General features: G+C 37.1%; 1 protein-coding gene across 11 annotated transcripts in view; it reads left to right on the top strand.

The window, feature by feature from the left end:
• The window catches only part of Pak3 (p21 (RAC1) activated kinase 3), a 256,618-nt gene that overhangs the window by 186,513 nt on the left and 47,856 nt on the right, over positions 1 to 22,249 (top strand). For all 11 annotated transcript variants that reach the window (XM_087903190.1, XM_087903187.1, XM_087903189.1 and 8 more), the window contains 4 exons: positions 1,112 to 1,265; positions 2,181 to 2,218; positions 15,411 to 15,542; positions 17,346 to 17,511. In XM_087903190.1, coding sequence (XP_087759316.1) covers positions 1,112 to 1,265; positions 2,181 to 2,218; positions 15,411 to 15,542; positions 17,346 to 17,511 — 490 coding nt within the window. The remainder of the gene's footprint in view (positions 1 to 1,111; positions 1,266 to 2,180; positions 2,219 to 15,410; positions 15,543 to 17,345; positions 17,512 to 22,249) is intronic.

Genomic DNA, 22,249 nt, shown 5'->3' with positions numbered 1-22,249 from the left:
GTAGCAGGTTCATGTGTGTGCAGTAGAGTCGTTGCTTGGCTTATCTCACTTTTTTGTTGTCATTCCCTAACTCTGGAGGCCCACGTCACACATTGTTTTGCCGAGACTTCATGGGACAAAGCCATAAAAATTGTGTCTGGATGCGCTTCAGCAATGGTGTACTCTCTCCGAGTTGTTCTTGGAGGTCGGATAATTATAAAAATGGGGACATCTGCAGGTTTAACATGCAGGCAATACTAAATGCTTGGTGTAACGCTAACCTCTGTAATTTTAAATAATTCTCCTTGGTTGGATTTCTTAATATTGCCCCCTCTGTGTTCTAAATGCTTCATTTTATTCATTACAAATTCTCACAAGGCTTTGGTATGGTTTTACAGTCCCCAGCTTCTATGTGGCCAATAAATAAAGTAGGGAGGAAGAAAGAGGGGGAGGAGAGGAGGAAGGCGTGCCCTGGAGAAAGCTGCATGAAAAATACCCAAAGCAGCATAAATGTTACTCTTTAGTGCTGCAGTGGTCATTGCTCCTCCACAATTCTAGCTTTTCTCCTCCCAATTTGACCTTACTATAAAGCCCTAGAACCCCTAAATTATATTTTGTAAACAGAAAGTATAAACTGACCATGGATAAGGCTTTCCTTTTATTTGAAAGGATATTCTGGTTAAAACATACCCCAAAAGAGCTCCAGCCATTTAAAAACCAAAATCAAAACCAAAACAAAAACCATTGATCTGCACGATACTGTGCACAAATTTAGAGAAGTCTTGCTATGTCTGCCCTGAGTCGCCAGAAAAATAAAAAGCTAAGCTGTAAACATCATTTCATGGATGAGCAGAGTCAATATGGAGGTGATTTCCATGTGCTTTTGTTTTTAATCACAATCATATTCTCACCCACCCTTTTTAAGTTGAATCCTAGTTTTACCTATGTGTTTGATTAAAGAAGAGAATGATTGCATTCTTAAGTTACTAACGTTAAATCTAGAATGTGACTCCAGTTTTCCAAGTGTAATCCTACAGGTAGCATGGGCTTCTTGGTGAAGAACTTTACTGGAACAGGAACATGCTCCTGATGAATGTTCTGAGCAGCCATTTTTCCCTTTGATTGTCTACAGGGAATTCCTGAGCAATGGGCACGATTACTCCAAACGTCCAACATAACAAAACTGGAACAGAAGAAGAACCCACAAGCCGTTCTTGATGTCCTCAAATTCTATGACTCCAAAGAAACTGTCAACAACCAGAAATACATGAGCTTTACTTCAGGAGGTAAGAAAAATGCTAGGGATTCAAAGAGTGAAGAATAAATCTCAGTTCTAAGATCCTCATCACGAGGCTAAAATATCTATAGAATATAGAGGGCCAGCTTCAGTATTTTCTGCAAATGGCTTCAGTGTAAGTCAACCAGTAGATGGGGTGGGAATCTGACACTCATGTTCAAAGCTTTGTTTTAGTTGGATGTTACAAATAAGGAGATTGTTCATTGGAGCAGTGATGGTTAGCTTAAATCAGCAATCACCGTTGTAGCTCCTCCCTAGTATGACTCTAGTCAGTCATTTAGGATTAGGCCTTGAAAGTGCTCGTGAAGTAAGAGTGGATAGGTGAACAATGATCTCTAGTAATTTATATTGCCCCTTAGATTAATTGATCTGTTCCATGACAATGCAGAATTACTTTTGTGCTTGTCAGATTATTATCATTGGATCCCCCAACTAGGGGGAAAAAGAAGCCATCTATGTCACTATTTGTAGAGATTGAAATACCATTATTAATACCAAATTGTGACTTCATTTGCTGGTGGGTACATACCCATGTTAATTCCAAATTGTGATTTTATTTACTTTTATGTACGTATTTCATTTTTCATTTAATATTTCATTTTCGTTTTTATTCATCATTTTAATTTTTGGGAAAAGTCATCTGTGTTGGTTCTCTCCAGCAAATCATTTAGCACGAAAAGAAAGGAGGAAATACTATATCATTATTCCACTGGAAGTGAAGCCTTCATTAAGATTTTTAAAGTGACTATCTAAAAATATGATTAGGCCTTATATGAGCCATTTTAGAGAGGGAAACATGGCATCTGTCATAGATTGGATGTTGAAATCTCCTTCTCACCGACAATAAGCAGACTTTAGGTAGAATTTGTGAAACAAAGGTGATTTCTTTCTTCTGACTTTTCAGATAAAAGTGCCCATGGATATATAGCAGCACATCAGTCGGTAAGTGAGAAATGAAGAATTCTTTCTCATAATCTTCACGAGCTAAGATCTAACCATATAACTACTTGAATTTGGTTTTATATATCCAACTATTAGACATACATTTTAAAAGCAGTTTTTAAAAGCATTATTTAGAAGCATAAATATTTATTTTATCTCTTTTAATATCTACTTAATATAGATCTATACATCTCAATTTTATCTATTAAAGCTATAGCGGGCTTCAGTAATTTTATATACTTCTGTTATCACTGTAATCATTTTTCGTTCTAAAAACTGTAACATTTGTTATATCACAAGTTGCAGAGAGCTCACAGATTTTGCAAAACTTATTTTATAGGAAAGTATTTGACTACATTGTGATATTTGTGGAAATACTCTGCTATCACTGTACTTCCAGTTCAAATTTCAAAGGAAGCATAATGTTTATAATCAAAATATCCACTATTTACCACAATCTATTTTGGGAAAAGACAGACCAAGCATAGTTATATTCTAATACTGGGCAGTCAAGTCTGTACATTTAATAATAGTCACAGGCCATTCGTGTTAGGAGGGACCTTGCCAACCCCTTATTTACACTTTCCTCTTTAGAGGGAACATAAGAATGAGAGGTAACCTCCAGAGCTCGTTCAGCAGTCCCTTAGGAAGTCATCACAAAAGCCTATGCTTATTCCTCCCTAGTGAGAATATTATCCCTGGTTTTCTCAGATTGAGTAAGGAATAGCTAATGCTATTGAAATGGTATGGAAACTTACAGTCAAGACCACTTGGGTTAGACATTAGAAAATCGAGGTTTATAACGCTTCTAGTACACCTGTACAGTGCTTTCTGTCATAATCAAGTCACACTGTAGCCCCAACCAGTCACTAATGTGGTGTTTGCTTTTAAAAGTTTGCTTTTATACACATTTCATGCAAGTGAAATTATACAGTTTATAAACTTTTAGAATTTGTTTTTCATTCATAATATTTCTTCTAAAATGCATCCATGTTTTTGTCTGTGTCAATAGGTTGCAACTTGTATGATGAAGTATTCTGAAGTATGAATGCATTACTGTTTAACCATTAACTCGCTTAAGGCTTTCCAGATGATGCCTAGTTCTTAACTTATTGCAAATAAATTTCCTATTAAAACTCATGTTTAGGGGATGACAAGATGGCTTAGTGGTTAGGAGCACTGGCTGCTCTTCCAGAGGACCTGGGTTTGAGTCCCACCACCCACATGGTGACTCACAACCATCTGTAATTCCAGTGCTACAAAACCTGTCACCTTCTTCTGAACTCTGCAGGTACCAGGCACACACATAGGCCTTGACCTGCGTGGCTTCGGGATTAACCTGAGTGGGGCAATGAGGGATGAAGAAATGAAAACCATGTTCAAAAAACTGGGTCTGGTGAACTGTGTGCTCTAATAAAAATGCATCAATAGCCCAGAAACTCATTCTGTTTTGTTACATATAGTTGAATGAGTAGTCAAGTTTATTATATACAGCTGAACAAGGTGACAGGTTAGGGGTCTCTATAGGGGACCAGTCTCAGGCATCCACAGGGAGGAAGCTATTGTTGATAACTTTCTGTACATGAGATCAACATCCATACTTGCTCCAAGAGAAAGTCTTGCCCTTCTTACAGGTCTGAGGCATTGGGGATCTTGGCATGGGCATGCTTATGTCAACATTCCACTTTCCTTCAGGACTTCATCCAGTCTCCGCACATAGTACACAGAATTACATAAAGGCAAGGTACCCATAGACAGAAGACATAAAATGAACAAATTCATGTATATTTGTCTGTATGTGAGCAATTTTTATTATTTAATTTATTTAATTTTTTTTAAAAAGAAAACAATCTTTTTTCATTTTGAATACCGATCCCAGTTCCCTCTCCCTCCCCTCCTTCCATTCCCTTCACCTCTCCTTCCACCTCCCATCCACTCCTCCGTGAGGGAAAAGCACATTGTGAGCAAATATTTTTGTATATTTCATTTTGATAGTCTTGAAATAAAAATCATATTAATAGTAATTTCTCTTTAACGGACACTTAGAAAACATACTTGCAATGTGCGACGTGGGCTAGTACTATTTGTATATTCACTCAATCTTTCTTACAGCCTAGTTAAATAAGACCTACCATTGTCCCCATTTTACAGATGTACAGATGAAGAAATTGAAGTTCAGAGACACGAACTTATTTGATTAGGGTGATAACACTATACTTATTCATATTGTTTGTTTCTAAAAATTGAGGCACGTTAGGGGAGATGATTTTCCTTAAAGTCACAGAGTTTTATAAAGGACTAAACAGAAAAATGTGTCACCTAGACCTTAGAAATCCTGTAGTAACTAAAAGAACTAGTTTATATACTATACTCTAGCGAGTATATGATCATAGGCAAGAACTCTCTGTGGTTTTCTATTTTGATGCTCTGATGGAATTATTTCCTGCCTTATTTGATTCCATAGAGGTGGAAGTAATCTAGCCATTTATTCAGTTGTAGATAGCTAAACTTATTTTTCTTTTTTATAGAGAGTAAATGTTGGCCTGCTTGATGTCCCCGAGGCAGCCTATGTAGCAACAATAGATAATTAATGGCAGGGGGCAAAGTTTTGAAATAGTATGACAATTTCTCAAAGATTAAAAATAAAAGTGCCGTATAATTAAACTATTCTCCTTCTATGTATATATTTAGAGTAGAAAGCAAGGCCTTGAAGAAACTCTTTGCCTGTGTTCATAGCAGCTGTGTCTACAATAGCACAAAAAGGGGGAAGCAACACAAATATTCATAAGCAGATGAAGCAAAAAGTATGTATTAAAAACAGACATTCGATTGTTGTTCACCATTATGATGTAAGAAAAATTAGATACAATGTGGTAAATCTTTAGGACCTAAAAAGTAAGAAGACAAATATTGCATGATTCCACAAATCACAGAAATGGAACAGAGGACTTACTTTTATCTTTCCAGGATCTGGGGCCAAAGAGAATGTTGCATTGTTTCATGTGCACAAAGTTGTAATTTGGGGAGATGAAAAGGTGCTGGTTGAGTATGCAATAATGTGACTCTTCTTAAATATACACCTTAAATTGCTTGAAACAGTAGTTTTATATTATAGATATTTCATGGACAATTAAAAATAAATGAAGGGGGAAATAGGAGGTATAATTAGTGGTTGTATGTGTGTGTTTAACATATATAGACCCTTGATTCAATTTACAGCACACACACCTCAAATTTGAACCAACAAACAAAAAAGCAGAATAAAAAAAGAAATAAAAAGAGGTAAATATTTGAGTATAGTGTTTAATCTTCTTTCTCTAGTTACCAACTGTTTGCATTTATGAAAGTAATTTAGCTTTTTCAGGCCTCTCCTTCTTCTGAGCTCTTTATTAAAAATTAACTGGAAATGATAACAGTATCTACCTTCTAGGACTTGTGTGAATATTGCATATGGTAATTACACTATACTATGCGACACATGCTTTGCATTAAATATAAGCTACTACTATTAGGGCTACTACTATTAATACTATCGTTTGTAGATGGAAACACCAGTAAAAAAAATTCATTCTTTCTACATAAGAGACTTGTATGTGACCATAATTTTGTCTCAGTCCCTCAATCAGAACAAAGTATGGCTCTTATATTTGTTCATTATTTCCTTCTTTGACATGATAGCTTCTTGGGCCACAATGAAAATAAAAACAGAAAAGAAACTGGCAAGTAAGACAGAATAGAAACAGCCTACATTCAATACTTCCTTCACCTCAATTAATTTTATCTTCTATTTGCTGTAAAGACATAGATCTTTCAAAATATTTTATTAATTCTTTGAAAATTTCATGCAATATATTTTGATCATACTCAATTCCACATTCTCTATTTAATGCATCCCAGATCCACTCCCACTTCCATACACTATTAATTTCATGTTCTCTTTTTTAAATTTAATAACCCTTAAATTGACTCTAATTTGTGTAACCCGTGTACTCCTGGATATGGAGCCATCCACTGGAGCATAGTTGACCTACCAGGAGCCTTAAAGAAAACTGACCTTCCCTCTCCCAGAAGCCACCAACTTTCTATACCTCCTCAGTTAGAGGTGAAATTCATGAGTCCCTTCCCATCCATGGTACACCATTGACTAGCTTCATCTTGTACATGTCTTGTGCAGGCAAACTGCAGGTGAAGTGAGTTCATGAGTGCGTCGGTCCTGTCATGCCCAGTTGATACTTTTGTGCGCTGGTCCTCCCTGACCCCTGGCTCTTAATTTTTTTCTACTCCCTCTCCTATAAAGGTCCCTGAACCTTGGCAGGGGGCAGAGTATACAGATGTCTCATTTTTAACTGTGCACCCACTGATACTTTTTCCCAACCAGTTGTGAGTGAAAACAAGTTCTTATGTTTCAGGCATGTTAGTTATGTTAAATGATGGCTTACTAAGATGATGTGTAGTTTGCGTTTTATTTTCTCTTGAGATATGAACTTTTCTTTTGAGGTTCCATATATTTTTTTTTAAAATTGAAAGTAAGTGTTTATAACTATGAAATATTCTGTAAAATGAGAAAAATATGATCTTGCTCTACAGAAATCAAAATAATTACATATTCATTTATGTAGCATGTGTTTGTCAAATGCCTCTTTATATCAACCTCACAAGATTTGAAGTTCACGCTTTTAGAGAAAGATAAGTATAATCAAAAAATTAGAATACCAAGTGGATGGTATTATATACTACTAAGTGTATCCATTTGCTATGTAAATTCATGAGAAAGATATTACATTGATGTGGAGACTCTAAAGGAAGCAAACCTTTGTCTTCATTTGTTTACACTTAGTGTTTCATACCAAATAAATAAGTGATGCATATTTGATGAATGTTGATTTAGAAAATCTATCATGTAAAAAAATGGTAATTCAGATAGATTTTGAAATGTATATGGATTTGGATCTATGAAGATGGTGGTGGGAGTTCTAAACAAAAAAAACTAAAGAAAGGACACATTAATGAACACAGGAAGGGGTGTGGGTTTGAATGATGATTATGCAAGAGAATGAATTGGAGAGCTTATCCTTGAAAGTTAATGTGGGGTCAAATCTCAGTGGTTCTTACATGGAATTCTAAGCAATCTGGCTTTTCCAGTATACAGTGGGAAGTCCTTTAAGTGTTTTGGAGCAGTGCAATTAGGTGATTAAAGCTTGCGATTTAATGAAGAGTAATTAATAGTAAATGTCTAACATTAATTAAGAACAGAAGGTAAGAGTAGATGAAGAATGACTAGTTAGAGGAAAAAATGCTGCTACCAGTAGTAATAAGGGTCCCAAGTCAGATAGTGGAAATAAGAATGAACACTAGCCTTGAATTCTAAACATGTTTATTATTTGGGCATGGAAGGATGAGGAACAGAAACAAACATCACATACTCTTCTCATATGCAAAATCTAGATTTAAGAAGATATGAATGTAAGCCACGCAGTGGTGGCACATGTGTTTAATCCCAGCACTCAGGAATCAGAGGCAAGTGGATCTCAGTGAGTTCGAGACCAGCCTTGTCTACAAGAGCTAGTTCTAGGACAGGCCCCAAATCTTCAGAGAAACCCTGTCTCAAAAACCACCAAAATCAAAAATAAAGATATAAATGTGTACAGAAGACTGTTTAGGAAGAAAAAGAAGGCTGGAGGCATGAGAAGAGAAGGGCAATAAAGTGTTTGGTATGAATATGTACAATGTACATGGCATACATGTGTGAAAAGGGCAAAATGATAATTGATATGCTAATGCAAATCTTAAGATTGATTATATGCTTAAAATAATATGGACAGAACAAAAACTAGTATGTTATTTTGTGAGAGAAGCAGATCTCTTTTGAAAAATTTTGGGGTTCTTATTGGACAATTTGTCTTTGAAAGGCTGATAAGTCAAGTAACAGTAATTGGTTAAATAAGATGTGTTCTTAAGACAAAGTTCCTGTTGATTGAGTAAACTGAATTGTGCCCTTCAATTCAATGAGATTAAACTCCAATGACACTTTGTCATTTGTGGATGGGAAACTGTAATTTTACTTTTTATTTTGGCTCTAAATAAAGTGCACACTTCACAGTGTGCATTATGTATACACTTGGTTATCAAATGGGATCTGAACAATTGAACTGGAACTGAACACTCTATAGACACACTCAGTTGATCGCAATGCTTGACATCCTTTAGTAGCTTGGGTAGAAAATAAAATATAAGCACTGTTGTTATCTCTAGGTTTTAAACTGATTGCTATGTGGTGAGTATTGAATCCAGTGACAACGCCTATAATCTCAGATACGTTACTTCTCACCTTTCTTTCAGAGATCTACCTATTTCTGATTCGTCAGTGCTGGGATTACAGACTTGTGCTGCCATGTCAAGATTTTTCATGGGTGCTGGGGATCTGAACTCAGATCCTCATGCTTTCATAGCAAGCACTTTACCAAAGAAGTCATGTTGTTAATTCTAATTATCAAATTTGTACACAGATATATTCCAACTATTTTTCAGGAACCCCATTTTTAATTTGCAGGCATATTTGACTCTCATATTTTGTTTTGATCACACTGTTCATAATGAAATGATATATTTATAATTCTGAGCTTCCATTCCAAGTAGAAGGTAAAAACAATAATAACTATAGGCCATAATTAGTCCCTTGAGGACTTGGCTGCATGTATAATTGACAGAGTTCTCAGTTTAGATTTGTAATTCAGGTTGATTCCTTTTGTTCATCTAGTTGATGAGTGCCCATCAGAGTTGCCTAGGAATTCTGATAACGTGCAGCTTCTGGGGCTGAATTTCCAATAGGAGTCTAGAATAAAACTATAAAATCTGCAACATTTTTAGCCTTTTTTTATGAAAAATATATTTTTTCATACAATATATTCTGATTGTGGTTTCTTTTCTCCCAGGTCCTCCCCACCTTCTCTCCTATCCAAATTCAAAACCCTTCTTTCTCTCTTGCATTAGAAAACAAAGAGTAATCTAAAAATAATAATAAAATAAGTTTTTAAAAAACAAACAAGGATAGGACAAAGCAGCCAGAAGAAAAGGAGTCAAAGAAAAAGCACTAGAAGCCAGATGTGGTGACACATGCCTTTAATTTCAGCACTCGGGAGGCAGAGCTAGGTGGATCTCTGTGAGTTCGATTCCAGCCTAGTCTACAAAGTGAGTTTCAGGAAAACCATACAGTGGATGCACAGAGAAACCCTGTCTCAAAAACCAAACAAATAAACAAAAACCAAAACCAAACAGAAGAGCACTAGAAACAAATGACACAGAGACATGCACATTTACACACAGAGAAATTCCTTAAAAACACAAAATGGAAAAAATAATATATATACATAAGACCCGTAATGTTAAAAAAAAAAAGCCCTGATAAAACTTTGTGAGACAAAGACCATTCAAAGCTACCGTTGAGTATGTTTTGTGTTGGCCATCTACTATTGAACATGGAACCTGTGGTTCCATGACATGTGGTTTGTATACTCAGTGAGAGGCCAATGAAGTAAACTATGTTCTCCTTTACAAGTGGTTGTCAGTTGAGTATACCTTCTGGGCGAGGGATGGGAGTTCATATGTACTTCCCTTCTCAGCATTGGAACCCCATCTGACTTGAATCCATGCAGGCCCTGTGCATGCTGCCACAATCTCTGTGCATCCTTCCTGGTGTTTTTAGAAGGCCTTGTTTTCTTGGTGTCCTCCATCCCCACTGGCTCTTATAGTCTTTCTGCCTCCTCTTTTGTAGAATTTCTTGAGTGCTGAGGGGAGGGATTTGATGAAGACATCTCATTAAGGACAGAGTTTTCCAAGGCCTCCCGCTCTGCATGTTATCCAGTTGTGGGTCCCTGTATTTGTTCCCATCTCCTGCAAGAGGAAGCTTCTCTGATGAAGGCTGAGCAAGACACTGATCTATGAGTGTAGCCGAATGTCCTTAGGAGTCATTTTATTGCTGTGTTCCTCTAGTAGAACAATAGTATTTGGTTATCATCTAGGTCTTTGGTCCATTCAGTCTCATGTTCTCGGCCATCAAAGCAGTGTCGGGAATGGGTTTCATTTCATGGAGTGGGTAATAAACCCAGTTAGATATTGGTTGATTAATCCAATGAGCTTTGGGACACTGCTGTACCGGCACCTCCTGCAAGCAGGTCATTATTGTAGACTGAAGGTTTGATAGCTGGGCTGGTGTTTACCTATCTCCTTTGGTAGTATACAGAGTACTTTCTAGTACCATGATGGCTAGTCAGTAAGGGTGAAGGTTCTAGGTAGGCATCATCATGACTTTGTTGTTTTCAGCTTTACCATTAGTTTGTGGAGAGCAAACGGTAGCCTTGGCAATAGTCTGGGTTGCTGGGGGATTCCCATGGGAACACTTCGGCCAACAGCTCACTTAGCACTAACCTATTCCCAGACCTGGAAGTTACATTTGATGTCAAGAGATGTCACATTGGGGTTCCATCCCCCGTTTTATTTGGTAATTCCATTTAGTTCACCTTTATAAATGTATATATTTTAGGAAGCTTCTACCATTAGGTTTCCATACAACCCCTCAAATGACCAGTAGTTTCAGCTACCCCTCCTGGTAAGCCTATTCCCCCACCATTTGACATTTGATTCTACCATTTCTCTCTCTCTCTCTCTCTCTCTCTCTCTCTCTCTCTCTCTCTCTCTCTCTCTCTCACACACACACACACACACACACACACACTGTCCATAACTATATGTTCTATTTCCTTTCCATATGGAGCTCCTCCCCTCCTCTCTCGTCACTTACTCTCTACTCATTTTTTTTCTAGTTCCATCCATTTACCTGTGAATTTTACATTTTCATTTTCAGCTAAATAATTTTCTATTGCGTATGGGCATACTGGTACACATGTATGCGTGTGTATGTGTGTGTGTGTGTGTGTGTGTGTGAAAGTCATGATATAGCTTTAGATGTGTTTCTTAGACGCTATAAACCTTGCTTTTTGAAACAAGGTCCCGCTCTCATTAGGACCTGGGGCTTGAAGATTAGGCTAGGCTGGGTTAGCTTGTGAGCTGAAGAGATCCACAAGCCTCTGCTGCCTAGTGCTGGGATTCCAAGTGTAAGCCATCATGCCCCAATCTTTGATGTGGATGCTAGGGGTCAAAATAAGATCCCCGTGTTTATATGGCAAGCACTTTACAACTGAATAATCTACCCAGCTCCAAGATTTGCTTCATTATTGATAATCAGGTATGAACAGAGGAAAACTTTCTGTAATATAGTATCAAGGCTAATATCAATAATCCAACAGCAGTTTCTCACTGTATCTATCAATCCTTGAAAAATTGGTATTTCAATGGAATTATATTAAGCTGCAAAGAAAATAAAACATGAAAGTTTTGAAAATAAAACTATGAAATTTGCAGGACAATGGAAAGAGAAAATGGTATGATAAGTGTAACCCAGACTCAGAAAAACAAAACCACATGTTATCTCTCATATGTGGATCCCAGCTTCTAATTATTGAATATATATATTTAGATGGAGGTAATTATGGGCTGAGGCCAAGAAACTTGGGCCCAGGAGATAGAAAATGGGGCACTAAGGGAGGAAGCTGGAGGGAGAGATAGAGCACATATGATATGAACATGCGAGGAGGCCATACTGGAGTTGGAAGGTTGCAGTGAGAACAGGGGTAAGCAGTGTGATGGAGGAAAGGAAGCAGATGAGATCCAATCAAAGAAAAGGATACATGAAAACGCCATAGGAAAACACATTACTTTGTAAGTTAATTTTTATAAAATTAAATTTAAAATTTAAAGGAATATATATGCATAAATAAAATTAAGTAAACGTGTTTCAGTCTTTAAATCACCCAGCATGTGCCTATATCAGGGCAGTCAAGTGTTTTTTCAAACACTTATGAAAAAATTCTCCAGTGTTCTCCTTACAATAGGTAACTCTTGCTGGCTCATATCCAATAAATGATTACACTTTATTCTCCACTGTAGATATTAATAAGATTAAAAGTTTTCCATATGGAATTTCCAAAAACAGATGTAAGTCCTTCAGTGCTATGTTTTTGTTAATAAGGTGCTTGTGAGTGCCTTAAGAGTTCCGGCCTCAGGAAATAAAAATTTGCCTTAGGAACACTTGGGCATCAAAACCAGTGGCATAAACAGAAGATACAACTATACAAAGAGAAAGCAAAATGGAAATGTAAAAATACCCAGCTACAATATCATTGTTCAAAGGAAATACAATATTTTAATAGCCACATTTTAAAATGAAAAATAAATGGCTAAATCAATTTAGTAATACATTTTATACAAGACAGATAAATAGCGGAGGAGGGGAAGTAGACACAAAGTCTCATGCCTAGCACAGAAGCTATTTGCAGTAGCTCCTGGGAGAGGGAAAATCCCTATCCTTCAATGCAGTGACACGGTTTTATCAGCCACACTCTAGCACAGGCTCTAGACACAGGATTGCCAATACGAATTGCAATCCATGGCTTTTTGTAGCTTTTTTTTTGTCTTTTAAAAGAGACCAAAACATGAAGTTGGAGGGCTAGGGAGCTAGGGGAGGGGCTGGGAGGAACTGGAGGAAGGGAAAATATGATCAGCACATACGTGAAATTTTCAGAGAATAAATAAAACATTTCAAAAACAAAAATGATAGAAAATCAATGAAACAGGAATAGCATGGCCTGAGCGAAACAAAGCACATGGCACTCTGGTAGACTAGAGGTGACAATCATGTCCTCTGACATTCTTGTTAATATGCGAAACCAAGGGGGAAGCACATTCTTTACAAGAGATGTGCTGTCTATAAAATGAGACTCTGTCTATACTGGGATGTATTTACAATGTTGTTACCCAAGGGGAGAATTCCAACCATGTGCCTCCTTACTCTATGGAAGTAAAATAACCAACTGAAAATTTAGCAAGAATGTGTGCTGATGATGTGAAAAGAAGAAACTACTATGAACAGAAAATGGAACTGTCTGTCAGGGCAAAGGGAACTAGAGAATGGGGATGGGTGTCAGGGGAGGCAATATGCTCAAAATAACACATCTATTTCTATGAAAATGTCCATATGAAACCTACGGCTATGGTACAATGAAACTTTGTCAATTAATGTTGTTCATTACAAAAAAAATTCAGCATTAAAAATGGTGAGTTACGGACTGAGCCACAGCACCCATGAGGCTTCAGGAACAGTGGTGCATGCCTATTCTATTACTATAGTCCTGAGAGGTAGAGGAAAACAGGTTCTGAGGTCTTGTTGGTCAGTCATTGTAGCCTAGCTAACAAGCTCCATCTGGGTTCAGTTAAGAGACTCTGTTTCAGCAATAATCTAGAGAGTGTGTTGTGTGATTTTGTTTCTGAGAAGAAAAAAAAAATGTTTTCTCACCCAGGATAGAGAGGCAATGAGAGACCAAGGAAGAGTCTATTGATGAACCAATGAGTTTTATTGGGGTCACTTACAGGAATATAAGTGTTTAGAGAAGCAAAAATGGTTCAAAAACAATGTCATCACCAAAGCCCACAATTAGGTGGGTGACAGCTCATGAAAGCTTTAAACTGGGAGCACAGTCTGCACAGCCGGCAGGCAACTCAACAGATTGTGAAGTATCTGTTCCATGTGACTTACTTTATCTGAGCCTATTCAGGCAGTTTTACTGGCTTTGTTGCTTCTAGACAGTTTGGCTAGTCTCTGCTTCTTTCAGGTGGCTCAGCTGGTTGGAGCTGCTAGGCAGCACAGCTTGTCTGAGAGTGTGTCTCAGCAGTTCTTACTGTTTGTGTACACTTGTGAACTAGTGTATCTGGTTGGCCTCAGGAATTTCCTGAAACCTTTGTTTACTTCTTGAGCTTAAGGAGTTTTCCAGTCGGGAGGAACATTTTGCCTCCCAGCAGAAAATCCCGTGTCTTATCAAAACTTGCCAAGATAAAGGCTTATCTCTAAGGAAATGGTTGCACAACAGAGAGATAGAAGACCCGTAACTTGGACCTCTGACCTAAACTCTCTCTCTCTCTCTCTCTCTCTCTCTCTCTCTCTCTCTCTCTCTCTCTCTCTCACACACACACACACACACACAGAGGCATGCACACTCGTGTGTATGCCCTTACATTTTACAGCATACACAAAACTTAAAATTCTGTCATTTAACACATCAATGTAAAATAATTAATACATTAGTAAAATAATTTACAGTTTTCATTTTGAATCTGGAATGTACTATACTATTATAACACATTTTAATTCAAACTAGCTATCTATGTTTTTTTTGTATTCAGTATCAATGTGTCTGACATCTGTAATATACCAAACCTACACCATAGTTTATGTGAGCCTGCGTCAGGATTACCTATAAGTCTTGTTATAATACATATTTCCAAGTGCCCAAGTGTCTGATTGATAGACTTCGGTGAAATTTTCTGAGAATTTGCATTTTTAGCAAACCCCTGGATGCTGCTGCTGTTGCTGAAATACTACTAACTACACTTTGAGAACTATGACCTTAATTCTTTCAAAGTTCAAGTTTGCAACCATTTTCCCACAGCGTTAAAATGAATGATCAAATGGGACTTTAGGTGATGTGGTGATTGAAGTTATTAGTTCTTATTGCCATATTTTGTACATCATTGCAAATCACCAGTATCTTGTTTTTTGCTTAATATTGAGCAATTATTGATATGTGTGTGTGCTCCCTGAATGTTAGTGTCTATTACAGAGCGATGCTTTATAGGAGGCTCGAAAGGAAGAAGCATCTCTTGGTTTCTTTGCTCTTAGTATTACCAGAATTATGTCGATCCTAATGGTCATGGTTAGGATGTTTGGGGAAAGCAGCCTTTTAAAACATGACGAACTATCATTCAAGAAATTTTTAATCTGCTCAGTAGATATCCAAAGTATTAATGTCAAATTCATTTGATTTTGAATGTAGTCATTGATTTTAAGAACAGTAAGCTTTAAAATATTAAGTGAATTTTTTGCTATTTTTGAGCTCGATGGAAAATGAAAAGAATACTATAGACTTAATTGTCTATTGAACTAAATGGTAGATCATTGTGCTCACCTGTGAAAGCTATAGTTCCATCCTAACTCTACACATTTAAGTATTTCACCTGTTTTCATGTTTCTAAACAAAAACAATGAACAATTAATTCCTTGTCTTTGACCTTTTCCCATTCTAAGAATACAAAAACAGCTTCTGAGCCTCCTTTGGCTCCCCCTGTGTCTGAAGAAGAGGATGAAGAAGAGGAAGAGGAAGAAGATGACAATGAACCCCCGCCTGTCATTGCACCAAGACCAGAGCATACAAAATCAGTAAGTCAGAGAAAATATGGTATGTTTTCTCTCATTTATTATGGTATTCTGATTTTATATAGATTCATAAAATCATAGACACACACACATACATAGTATGTCCTGAAAGGAAAAGTGAAACTATCTAAGGCAGTGGTTGATCCTCAACCAGTGGGTTGGGACCCCTATGTGGAGGGCCACATATCAGATATCCTGCATATTAGATATTTTCCTAACAGTAGCAAAATTACAGATATGAAGTAACAATGAAAATAATTTCATGGTTAGAGATCATCACAGCATGAAGGACTGATGAACCACTGATCTAGGGGAACAAATTGGAATAATGGGAGGGAGGGGATAATTGCAAAAAGGAAGGGTAGATGTGGGAGTATCAAAAGATATATGCTGGAAATTCCCTTATGTAACAGTACCACGGACAACAAATACATGTAATGATTTTTGAAGGAGGTTTTGAACATGCAGATAAATAAATAAACCTATCAGGTTACAAAATGAACAGAGCATGTGACTATTTGATCTACCTCCCAAACCTAAAGTATATGTTTATGCAGTTTAAATAGAACTACACATTTATATACTCCGCATTGCTAGTAAAAGTCCTGCTGAAGCAAGAGAAAACATCAGTGACTGTTTTTCAATGACTCAAATGATGCCTTTTGGACCAGGTTGTGTTGCACATAATTATCATCCCACTATTTAAGAGACTGAGAGGATAGGATCGAAAATTCCAGACCAGCCTGTGCTACATAGTAAGATTCTGGTTCAAAAGAAAACAAAGAATTAAAACAAGATGCCATTTTGTGCTTGGGAAGATGTCTGCGTTGGTAAACTGCTTGTTACACAAGCTGGAGGACATGAGTTCCGTCCTTCAGTCCCAGCACTGTGTGCTTAAAATTCCAATGCTGGAGAGGCAGAGATGAGAGGATCCCTGGGACTTGCTTGAAAGCCAGTCTAGCCACCTTCAGGTTTAGTGAGACCCTTTTTTCCGGAAATCAGGCAGAAAGCAATTGAATGACACCAACTGGCATTTACATGCGAGTGCTATACAAATGCATGCATGCCTGTGTGCGTGTGTGCACAAGCACATGCAAACATACACACATAATACAAACACATGAAGATTTCATTTTCATTGTAATTTTTAGAATATTGCTCTAGGGGATCCTTCACACACTTTTGGCCCCAAAAGAACCTGAACACACATGACAGACACATAAACACATGTACATACATATATACACGTAAATTAAAAATAAAAAATAAATCATTTTTAACATCAGCCTATTTTAAACTAAAATTTTTGTTGTTTTTCTAGAGTTTCATATATAAGTACTTTATTTCTGTTATTTCTATGCTGCCCTCTTGCACCTCCAACTCCTCCCATGAATTCTCCACCTCTCAAATTCATAGCCTTTTTCTTCTATAATTATTGTTGTTTTATATGTGTATATTGCACAATCCAAAAGCAACACTAAATGAACCCAGTTCGAGGTAGGTAACAATTTGAAGGTACAAGATTATCTATCACATTCAATGATTGGCTAATCAAAAAGCCACATAACTACAAACTTATAAAATGACAGAGGTGGAATTAAGGAAAGAAATTCGTATGAACCAGATAGGAAGAATTACTACGGGAAGGGCAGCAAGGTCATGGATAGGGATGTTGGAGCTTTTTAGAGCATGTGACACTCCTTGATATTCTTAACACCAGTGAGGGGACAGTGCTTTCTTCCTATTACACTTTTCCTTAACTATTGTATTAATTGTGAATTGGGGGTGGGTGCGTTTGTCTTTCAGATCTATACTCGTTCTGTGGTTGAGTCTGTTGCTTTACCAGCAGCACAAAATAAAGAAGTCACCCCGCCTTCTGCTGAGAATGCCAATTCCAGTACTTTGTACAGGAATACAGATCGGCAAAGGAAAAAATCGAAGATGACAGACGAGGAGATCCTAGAGAAGCTAAGTGAGTATCTTTCCTTAGGAAAATACTTCTTATTCAGTGAGTAGAAGGAGAATTGATCCTTCAGATATCTGAATCTGCTTGCCAGACTCTAGGGTCCCTTAAGTCATAAAATAAAATGTTTGGAACTTACTGTGCATGTCCATCAGGTTAGTCTTTCCCCTGTTCTCCTAATCGGAGAGAAACTAAGCATTTTCATATAAAATGTTCAATAAAGATATAAACTTAACAAAATATATTAAGCTAGTAAGTTTTAAGATTGCATTTCCAATAAGAAATTAAGGTACTCTGATTAAAATATTTTAGGACCATACAAGAAAGACCATATCTGAGGGACACACACACACACACACACACACACACACACACACATACACACAAAACCCTTCAAAGTTCAAAAATATTCGTGAAAACTTGCAGTTAAAGTAGCATTCCCTTATCTGTGGGGAGGAAGGAGGGACCAGCCAATGGTGGCCGTCACTTCCAAGGTGTCCTTAGTGCACACATTCTTTTGCTCACACACTTAGTGTCCCAGTTTGACAAAACACTCAAGACTCAAGGTTATGAAATAAGTTCTCCCCTGAAAAGTGTCAAGGTTCTACGGACCGTATTTATTAAATGCATACAAGAATGACTAGATATTAGTAATCATTGCTCCAAGTTTGACTCTTACTAGTGTCGTATTCATTTTTTTCTTTGTATAAGACTTGGTAGCATGATGCAACAAGAATAAAGGGGATATCACTTTTCACACTTTTACAGCTGATAGAGCAAAGAGAAAAAATTCATTTCTTGGCTACAGGGAGGCACTGTAGATGTGGCCATAGGGTCATTTTGCCACATTTTGTTGGAGATCTTTGAAGATAGTTTTTAGTTTCCCAATTTAAGTCAGTCACTATCAAAGCATCAGACAATGCTGTCATCTAGATGGTAGAGGCTAGGAATGCATTCAGGGATTATATGATGTCCACAAACCCCCTCCCATCCCCTTCACAGCCAAGTTGTCATGTGGATGGAATAATTACTTTGTGTCTATTGAATTCAAAATATTTTATATGCAGCAGTATTGTCATTTAAAGTAGAGATATTTTGCAAGACCAAGGTTAAAGCTACAGCTATCAGTAAGCACTCAGAACTGGAATTGCTACAATTTAGCAAACTGATTTGCTATACTTGATTAAATATACTTCTAATGCCAGTGCCCACTATTTCCTATAACAATTTTTACATAAGGAGCACTTTGTGAGTGACCACTTTCCATACATTATTGAGGGTCATTTTCTCTACAGTCATTTACGGTGGATTTTAATGTCTTCATTTTACAGAATACTGAATGAAAGCTTTAAAAAGCTTAAGTGACCAAGTCACCAGAATAATGAGTGGTAGAGCCTGAGTCTGACCTCACATCTGTATGCCTTTAAAATTTGCACTTTTGCCATTAACCACTTTGGTTTTGCATAACCAAACTACTCTTGTATAAAATAGAAGGGAGAGATAAAAGAACCACCAGGAAAATGAACTTCAGAGATTCAGATACTCACTACAGTGTCTTCCTTTGTTTTGTACATGTGCCATGATTATATTAGACTTTAAATATATGGCATCATGCATTAGTAAAAATGTCTGTTTTCTAGCGTCTTTTTAGAGCCTCAGTACATTCGTTGTCATGACCATGGACTTAAACATTTCATAAGTCAGCTGAGAAATGGGCACTACCGTTCTGAGCTGCAGTTTTGCTTACAGAATGTAATAGTTCTAGGGCTGGGACATTTCTATCTTGTTTACTTTGTTCCGCATTGAGGAGCAATAGGACAAACAAGGGAAAGAGATGCTTGAACCCTTTAATGAAAATTAAGTTTTAATAAGAAAAACTGTTAAAAAAAAGAATTAAGTGAGTGCTTCTCTCTGTTGGACTTTATCCTTCTTTACGGGAGCCTAGAGACAATCGTTTTTCTCCAAGTCAGCAGGCTACCCATGTCTGCCAGCTTTCCTCTTGCCAAGGAAAATCTACAGAGAAATGGAAAGGACCTTCTTAGGAAGTAGATATCTCAAATTGAGACCCTCTAGCTTCTATATGACCCTCTCTGTAACCCCATAGTGCGTTTGCACACTGGCAACCAGAAACAAATCATTTAATCCTGCCTGGTCTCAGTTTATTACCTATGAAATGGGCATAAGAATCATAGGTGCATTTTTAAAGTTTCTCTGTAGCATGTATTATAAGAGGACAGGTGTTGAGTCAGAAAGGCCTTCATTCAAATCACAGACCAACTGATGCTAGCTATTTTTATTTCAGTCAGTTATTTAATTTTGCTGGTCCTCTATTTTTTCAACTAAAAAGTTGGCATCATAATAATAATACCAGCTTCATAGCATTGTGCCAATGAAAACCTCAGCAAATGTATCTTGTCTCATAGTAGGGGCATCAACAAATGCTCACTCTTTTATTAAGTGTACAACAGGACAAGCTTTGACATGATCATAATGAAGTCAGAGTCACATGTACAATCCTCTATCCCTTGGGAAGTCTGCAGTTCCTTTGAACTTCTAGTAATAGAAATAGTCCCAATAGAATGAAAGAAATTTTTTCAAGACCAAAGAAATACATTCATTTATGTAAGATATCCAGCATGATAATTAGTTTTAAATTATTGTTTTATTACTACTGTGCAATCTTTAGAGAGTGGGAATGGCCTTCCACTAAGATGTTTGTACAATCTCATAAGTGTGATACCAGTACAGAAGTCATTGGGGTTTTTGGAATCAGAGGTGCAAATGAATCTCCAGGAAGGAATAGAGGAGAGTGCTAGGAGACAAAAGAAAGGGAAAAAGAGGCAGAGAAGTAGAGGCATGACCTGCCACCTACTCCAGAGTGAACCTTTCAAGAACGAGAAAGAAATGACAGCTTCTACTTAATCATCCTCATCTTCAACCTCAAGAATGTGATTGCGCGGAACTGTGCAAGCCAAACCACAGAGCTACCAGGCAATTCATCTTCCATTCAGATACTGATGGTAGAGGCCAGACCAAGGAGTCATTAATAGCTAAAATGGACAGATCATCTTTCAGTTTTACACAGACAGATAGCTTAGGTCTGGCTTGCTCACTGTGGTCTGTCTGGGTCTGCTGGAAAATAAAGAAACCCTTGCATGCTAGTGAACATTTTCAGAAGGCACCGACAGCCAACACAATTGTACAGTACAGGACATTTCTCTTTAACCTCCCCACCCCAAGTCCCACAACCACTTCCCTCCCTTCCTGAGCATTCTGTGTTCCAAATTCTTTTTCCCAAGTCACCATCAGAGACAATCATAATTAATTTAGAGGATTATTAAACTCTTTCTCAAGAACAAAAAACACAAAACAAACAAACAAAACCCTCCTTCATGCTCAAGGGATAACCTCTTACTGAGAGAAATCCAGCTTAGTGTAATGTGACAGAAAATAAATTGATGCGCTTTTATTTTTTCTTTTGAAACTGCAAAATGAATCCCATCTTCAAATGCTAGAATTTAGTGATTTTTTATCATTTTTATTTATCTATTTAAATTTACTTTACATACCAACCACAGATGAGTGGTTTGTTTCTTAATTCGTAGGGAATTGCTCTGATATTTCTATCACGTTTTTCTCCACTTGATTTTATTTATTGATCTATTCTTTGCTCAATTGTAACCCCGTAGTTTCCTTTTCTTTGTTTTAATTTATCAAATTTCCTTGTTGTAAAGGACCTAAGGAGAGCAATCACTTGCAAAGCTTGTTTCTTGACTAGAATTGTAAAGAAAAGCTTCCTGCATGTATGCTTGCCTACCAGTAGATGGCAGCACACACTCCCTAGTGAAGAGTAGACGGGTCTGGGGACGCCATTTTAATTGGACAGCAGTTAAATTCTGAAGCAGTTTCATCAAAATGGTTGTCTCCTAGTAATCCTTAAGAAAAGATTCATTTCCAGGTTTTTTTTAACACCACATACCGTGGAAATAATGGTTGAATAATTTACTACCATAAAGCCTCATTAAATGAACCCTGCCAATTGGAATTGGTTGCAATTCAGAAAGCGGTTTGAGCTAAAGCTTATTTGCTTTTTGATCAGCCTATGGAAAAGAGTTTGCTCAGCAACTTCATAGCAAAACTTCCTTAGAAAAGTATAAACCATTTCATAAGACTCTGGTTTCAAGTGACTTTAAAATCATAATTTCATCAAAAGAAGAAAACAGATCCAGGCACTCAGCCATTAAAACTGATTGGAAAAAGATGGATTCAGTGATGTGGAAATTCATTAGACAATTTGAAAAATAAAATAGCAACTCGCATATCACTAAGTTGGTGGCATTTTAGAGACATAACTCGAATAAAATAAAATATATTCTTCAACATTTCTTGAACCATGGACTCTTCTTTTTTCAAGAAGAAATGCCTAATTTCACTTGTTTTTAATTCCACAAACATTCACTGCTTATGTTGTATAAGGAGACATGTGGGATATACAATTGAATCAGAATAGGCTTCCTTCATTAGAACAGCCTAAAATGTGATACCACAGTGGCAGATGACACATAGAGGACAGTGACAGAGCGTGCTAGAGAGAGAAAAAGGAAGCTATTAACTTTATTCAAAGCAATCATGGAGGCTTCCTAGAAAAAGTGACATCCATGATAACTTTTAAAGTATGGAGATCCAGTGCCCTCCTCCAGCTTCCTGGAGTACCTTGCTTGCATATGTGGCATCATTCTCTCTCTCT

Source organism: Myodes glareolus, chromosome X (assembly GCF_982192425.1).
Source record: "Myodes glareolus chromosome X, mMyoGla1.1, whole genome shotgun sequence".
In the NCBI taxonomy this organism is placed as follows: Eukaryota; Metazoa; Chordata; class Mammalia; order Rodentia; family Cricetidae; genus Myodes; species Myodes glareolus.
Note: the sequence above shows the minus strand (reverse complement) of the source record. Positions and strands in the feature narration are given on the sequence as shown.